This window comes from Sinohyriopsis cumingii, chromosome 13 (assembly GCF_028554795.1).
Source record: "Sinohyriopsis cumingii isolate HCF-2022 chromosome 13, ASM2855479v2, whole genome shotgun sequence".
Lineage (NCBI taxonomy): Eukaryota > Metazoa > Mollusca > Bivalvia > Unionida > Unionidae > Sinohyriopsis > Sinohyriopsis cumingii.
The window spans coordinates 54,065,223-54,072,624 of record NC_142973.1 but is presented as its reverse complement, the minus strand read 5'-3'; the positions used below and the strand labels follow the sequence as shown (position 1 = coordinate 54,072,624).

General features: G+C 36.1%; 1 protein-coding gene across 1 annotated transcript; it reads left to right on the top strand.

Annotated features, from left to right (window-relative positions):
- The first annotated feature begins 1,567 nt into the window (after positions 1 to 1,567).
- On the top strand, positions 1,568 to 6,366 carry LOC149785581 (uncharacterized). The gene is made up of 5 exons (XM_089979375.1): positions 1,568 to 1,811; positions 3,447 to 3,657; positions 3,928 to 4,226; positions 4,859 to 4,993; positions 5,665 to 6,366. The coding sequence occupies exons 2-5, from the start codon at positions 3,453 to 3,455 to the stop codon at positions 5,704 to 5,706; spliced, it is 681 nt and encodes a 226-aa protein (XP_089835501.1). The 5' UTR covers positions 1,568 to 1,811; positions 3,447 to 3,452; the 3' UTR covers positions 5,707 to 6,366.
- The last annotated feature ends 1,036 nt before the right edge of the window (positions 6,367 to 7,402 follow it).

Genomic DNA, 7,402 nt, shown 5'->3' with positions numbered 1-7,402 from the left:
TTTTCCTGTGTACCTCCATGACTTCAACTTGTATACATTACGGAAAATCAATATAACTCACCTTATACAGGGAAATAACACATGACTGAACACATCTCCTGGACATGCAGTTATAACAGCCAAACAAATGTAAAAATATTGACTAGGTAACAATCTTTGTATGTACTTTAAGGCATACACATTTCACGTCTCTATCCATCCAGGAAAATCACAATGTGTTCTTGTGATACACGGGGTAATTTTCTGTAATCGGGTAGATTTTGTCCGATATTTATTTTGCATGCAGTAAATATGTTGTACAGGCCAAGCTTAGACATTAAAATGTAATACATTAAACATGCCGGTCTTATAGACTTCTTAATTGCTATAAATTGAGAAGTATGCACATTTTGGATGATGACAATAAACGTGCCTCCAATATATAGAGGGATAGCGATACTACTGTGGAGTTCGTAGTTTCAACAAACCTTTCATTTAATGATGCATTAGAGCAATCACTCAATTGTTACTCCAGACATTCGGCTAGCGTGGGTACGTGGGAAAGCCTGCCAGTAGCTTCTCGTGGGTCGGTGGTTCTTCCCTGGGTTTTTCAGGGTTCTTCCTCCACCATTAATACTGGCCGCCATGTATAGCCTATCGTGTGCTGAAAAATGGCGTTAAACCCTACAACAACAACAACAACTACTCCAGACATACATGTACGATACAGAACATTTTGCCTTCGGAATAAATGTTTGGAAAGATACATAAAGAAAGTAAGAATACTCCAAAAACGAAATGTGGGAAACATTTCATAGAAACGTGAAAAGCATTTAACACCTTTTGTAATCTTATTCATTTTTATTCTTCTACAAAATTTAAGACTGAATTTAAATACATACAAATTACGACAGTAGCCTGATCATTTCTGATTTGACTAAATCAGGGGTGGGCAAAATACGGCCCGCATGCGGCCCGCCAAAGGTTTTCATGCGGTCTAGGAACAAGTCATCATTCGCACTAACTCTGTTTATGTTACTCTGTTTATCAAATAAATGTGCTTCTTTTGAAGTTTAAGTTTTAAGTTTTCAAATATTAACAACATATTAACAACTGAAAATTAATTAGATGTTACTTAGAAAAACCCTTTTGTTTTTTTGTTTTGCTCTTTCAAATATTAATTATTTTATTTAATTAACTATGCGGCCCGCGACAAGGTGTAAATTTGTGTATGCGGTACTTGCACTGGCAAGTTTGCCCACCTCTGCACTAAATGAACATAAAAGTGTGCTAATTTGTATAGTAGTTATATAGCCTAGTGTGGATTTACGGACCGTCTTACTGCCAGATCATTATATGTTTATCCTTTCTAACACCAAATGATCATGTGTTCTTCATGACTAACATCATCTGTAAATATTTTCCAGTGTACGTCCTTGACTTCAACACCTATACATACAGCAGATCGATATATAACTTATCTTCCTTATTACTGGGAAGTCACGTGACACAACACTGCTGCATAGACATGTAGTTGCCAAACAAAAGGTAAAACTAAAATCTTGACCAGATAACAAGTGTCGTATGTTATTTCAAGGCATACACAGTTCCCACGCATTTGACTAGCTCTTCGATCGACCTGCTTTCCATTTACTGTGCATTCGATTGATTCAGAAAGCCCACAAAGAAGTTCGCTTTGTCCCATATGCACAACACGTGATCGGTGCATGCTTTTGTATGAATAAAACGGCCTGACTCAACGGAACAGCACCTGTTGCAACAGACAAATCGACAAGTTCGGATCGGTTTAAACTCTTGCTAAGCGAAATAAGGTAAGATTTGTTTTATTCAAATTTATAAAATAATGGAAGAGCGTGTGTTATTAAAACCAATTTTATTTCGTGTTGTCTTGAAAATGCTACATGTAGCTGACGGTTTTACATCGTGTGTTTTACACGTCGTGAATGTAAATAAATGTCCATAAACGCGCCTAATGGTATGTGGAAAAGTGTTTTCGTTAGAATCATTTTATTGACGTTACGAAAAGGGCATACTAATAATCGTAAATATTAGATGTCACTCACATACATTGGTATATTAGTACCATACAGGAGAGTATATTTAGCATTTGTAGATCATGTGTATTACCTTAGTGCGATAAATCAATACCCAAAACGTGATACTGATGGATGATCTTAGAATCTGATGTGACTTAATGGTTAAATGTGACTTTTCACTGGCTACAAATCTGTCCGGAACAACACCAGCGTACATTTTAGATACTTAACTTTATTTGGTAACAGTTGTATGTAACAACCAAATTTAAAGTTGCACAGGATTGACTTTGTAAAATTTATTGTAGCTTTACAATTCGTCAGACATAGGATTTCATCCGGAAGTGTTTTGTTTATATCGTCAAAAGGATCCTTCAACTGAAAGTTGCTCAAGAGACGCGCGACTTCCCGCGATGCGTCTAAAACGTACACAATGCCCCCACTTTATGAATAATGCTATCATACCCTTATATCGCTCATCATTATCAAGACATTTTCGGACTAGTACCACCTGAATGTGCTTGTGATTTTCGTTGGTTCTATTATTATCAACAGACAGGAACAATGAACACAAATTGTTGGAGTAATGTAACAATATCCAAAATCATGTACAGAAACACTACCGCATAATCCCAGTACTCGTGGACTAATAAGTAGATAGAATTAATAAGCTTACAAACAACAACAAATACTTTATTATTCTTATCACTTGTAGGGATGAACTGATGTTAATGTAAATAAAACGTTTATCGTAAAAGCAGTTGTTGATCTGTTTTTAATTTTATCAATCCTCTTGCTTTTTATTGCAATTTTCATTTTCTGATGAATTTTGACTTTTATTGGTCTTTATACCATGTATTTTGGTTGTATTGGTTGGGTTCGAGGAGGATCTGTGGTTTCATTGCTGGAGCAACATACTCGTCATCTAAGGATAGCCGGTTCGATATCCGCCCAGACTGGAAATGGACGACTATCTCAGCGTGTCCTTTGGAAGGGCGCTTAACTGGCACTTCCTCGTCATGATATAGCGAATAATGTGTTAAAAGTGACGTTAAAACCCACAAAAACAAAACTCTAATGAGCACAGTTTATAATATACACTCTAATTAACTGTAACTCTAGTAATACCAAGATTATGGTAATTAGAAGCAGATTTTTAATTAAAAAAGTTAATAAACTGCCATTGGAATATACCATGTACATTTCGTTAATTTTTTCACCAAATATAGACGATATCCAAAACAGTCAAATTCAGTTTTGAATTGACGCCCGTGTAATGTTGGTATTATTCATTGGTAATACCGGTGACCATTCAGTTTCAATACGTTGATAGTATTTATACAGATACAACGATTGGTTCATATATTTAGCACGATATTAACGGTACATTGAGATATATTTTTTTTATTTCAGTAAACCATGACCGTCACAGACCTCGATAATAAGATTGATAATTCATATCTCGGAGGAAATGCGAACCAAAATGGGGTCAAACTTTTAACGCCAAGCATGGACTCTGTCGTCACCATGAATACGTGTGAAGACTCAGAAAAACATGTTGCTGTGGCTTTTGATGCCCTCTTGGCTGCCAAACGGCACATTGAGAACCACGAAGAACGGAAATGTAAGACATGAACGTTTACATTATTTTAAAGTGTCCATTTGTCAGACTGTCTTTGATGAATATACAAATCGTAATAAGGTGAAAGCGCATTTTTAAAAGTAAAATAAATACTTCTGATGTCCGAAAATAGGATTAGGCGCCATAAATGGTCTCCGGGATGAATAGCATATTTCAATCGAATTTTCCTGTAATTTTTTATCTTGGACTTCGTTCTGCTACTTTTTTGTAAGTTTGGAATATTCTCTTTTTATATATTATATTTTGTTTCAGCAAGTACGACGGTGTTGATCGTCGGAGCAAACCAAACTGGAAGAATAGCTGCGGAATATGCACCATTGGTGCTAGCTCATTCAACGGGACAAGTCAATGTTTTCATAGCGGATAGTTCAATCGAAAGGCTTATGGCTGCAGAAAAAGTTTGTAATGACGTCATTTGCTGGTCAGCTGATGAGCATGAACAGAGCCTGGTGGAAAAAACGAGAAGCACGTGCGAAGGAGGTGTTGATTTAACTCTGGACTTCATTGGAACTGCTAGAACAATTCAGAGAGCAATGCAAATTCTAAACAAGGTATTGGACATTGTAAACTTAGTGTCAAAGTTTACCTTACGAATCATTCTTTGGGCAATGTAACAGTTGATTTTACTTGGTGCATTTATTACATATCCATTTAATCTCACTTGGGCGATCTGGCGTTCGATGCAGCTATGCAGTCTGTGATTCCTTATCGCACATCGACAATTTCTGTATCGCAGACCCATCCTGGAACTACTTTTACAACTTGAAGTATTGAATAATAAACCACTTATAAAATATCTTTAATGATTTACTACAATACATTTTAAATTGTTTAAAAAAATGTCAATACGCATTTGTAATTTGGAGGTAATTGGGTAGTACCGTAAGCAATGAGCAGGTAATGGGCATTAAACGGTATTTACCACCCAGGTAATGGGCATTAAATGGTATTTACCACCCAGGAATTAGCGTTGTATCGTTTATTCTTTGCTTGTTTACTATGTTTTTTTTTAAACCAGATAAAATAGATATGAAAATCTGTATGGCGTGCACATTTAGTATAATCAATCATTTTTCATAGACGAGAGGGTCATGTGGATTTCTTTGAAAGCAGAAACGGACCTGTACTACTTTTTTATTGATCTTTGTAAGTATTGTGATAAACTGTATAAATATTTCCGCAGGGTGGCGCCTTATTGATCGGACCGGATGCCTTACCGAACGTGTCCATCAGCCTGTGTACTCTTATTGAACAACAACAGAGCATAATTGGAATTCCCGAAAATAAGAAAACAAATGAAGCTACAACTTTTGAAGACGTAAGTAAAACACACACACACACACAAATATATATATATATATATATATATATATATATATATATATATATATATATATATATATATATTATATATAGTACGGCAAGAAGTACTAATTTGAAATTAAAGTATACTAGAAAATTCAGCACATGGAGCGATTCTTGTTCAAAGTGTTATTTCAATTCATAAAGAACTACTCTGAAAGATTTGGAAGAGTTTTCCAGCTACAGTCTGGAGTCGGATGCTGAAACACATCGAAAACACAGGTTTCGTTCCAGGTGCAGTCATATTTTGTGTTAAATATTAAACTTTTAAAGTTCGATTTCTTTCCTTTTACGTACCAGCTCCTACAGCCAATTATATCTTTTCTGCTGAGATATTTTACGTCATCGACATAATTTTCGGCGAGTGTGTGCGAAAATACACAAATACGGGTGTGGATACATCCATCCTATTCCCGAACTAATGACTTTCTTTTTTTTTTATAGAAAAGTTTTATAATAGTTACATCAGTTAAGTCTTTTCTTTGTGTTGTCGCCTGCGGTTTTTCATTGCGGAACTTTCTTTTGAACGTCAATAAGTTTCCTAGATAAAGGACCCGACCCTTTCCTATACGTCATCTTACGGTAAAATAGTAAAGTAATAAAAAATGTATTCTTTCTTTTTGGCAGCGGCTACATCGTCTGATGGCCTACGATCCATACCAAGTTTGACCTTGAAGGACTGAACGACTTAAACTGGATGCACAGACAGACGGTTCAAGTTCAAGTTGTTCATTTGTATTCATGGAGCAGGCTGATGATTCACCATATCATAGGAAAGGAGCAGGTTTTCGGTGTGAACGAGAACTGTTCCATCAAGTAGAAGGTTGTCAGAGAGCTGTAGAATACGGTACAATAGTCGGCACTCTGACGAACGATGTTTACCGGAAGTTGACGTGGAGCTAGATGTTCCGAGTTTGAACTTGGCTACCATGACCGTCACTACCAACAGAATTTAGCCCGTGTGGTTTGATATTTTAAGCGAAATATTAACGCCTTAATAAAAGAAACAAGACCACTGACTGCAATCTATATAGTAGAATGTTTAATCATCAATTAATGAGGTAAAATATAGACATGTTGGTCTTAAAAACACCATTTTACGTACCGCCCTGTTTATTCCGTTGAAGGTGCACCAAAGAAACTATGATGATTATTTGGCGAAAGTGCAACAGTCATGTGTGTACGGTACATGAAAAGACTGATGACGTGTCAGTCCTTTTACTGGTTCACTTGTTCATGTGTTTATTTACCTTTTTGGGATACTGACCAAATGTCATGGCATGTTGAAGCTAGTGTAGATTAACTAGAAATAAAACATTTTTTACTTAATTATTTCATTACTTGAAAGTTCCAACACTCAAATGAAACGTATTTCAGTGTTCTCGAAATCAGCATATACATGCTTCCTTTTGCAACCGTTTTCTTCTCTTTTTATCAAACTGCTTTCCATAAACTCGGGAGATTTATTTTATACCCGTTTGCTGTCCCCCGCACCACCCCACCACCATTTTTTTCGAAAGTATTTCATTCCGAGTACAAACATGTTTATGCAGGAAAAGAATGAATCTTCCAAGTTAATGGGATATTGCTTTCGAATTATGAGATATTGCGTTCGAATTAATGAGATGTTGCGTTCAGATTAATTGGACATTGCTTTCAAAATGCACGGTAATATGTCGATGACAGCGGTCAATAATTATTTAAAACCCTTTTCGATGCCAGCTTAAGCTGAGAACAAATGACGTTACCGTACGGACTTTAGAAAGAAATAAGAAGCACACTAGTTCTAGTAGAGCTAGTAGTATTGGTACTGACTATCGTTATTTTCAGTGGACCTCAAGTGTACTTTAATTGTACATTTACCACACCCATTTCGGTTCAGTGTGGTAAAATGACATGTTCTAGATCCATTCTCAATGCAAATGTATCTCTACTGTGCCCTATGTAATGTGTCACCAGACCTTTTTCTAGAGTATTGCTATCTCACAAAGCACCGACTGATTCAAAACATATATTCTTTGCTTTCTCCATCTGTACACAATGTGCCCAATACATTGTTTATAAATGGTGAGTTAAAGGTGTCACTTTTCTGGTGGTGATGGCATTATCGTCATAGTTTAAGTTTTCCGTTCATGTTTTTGAAAATCTAAAACAACTGTTACTCAAAAAAAAAACATGCGGATGCAGGGAAGACAGGTTTCGAGGAGGTTGTTTTTGATACACGCGTATGCAAACAATCAAACGTGTACACTTTCTCAAGTAGTTACTGCGCATGCCCAGCTTGTGTTGTCCAATTATATAAAATAAACGTTAAAAGTCTACTTCCTCGCGTGTTTTACATTCTACGATAAATGATGAAGCACAA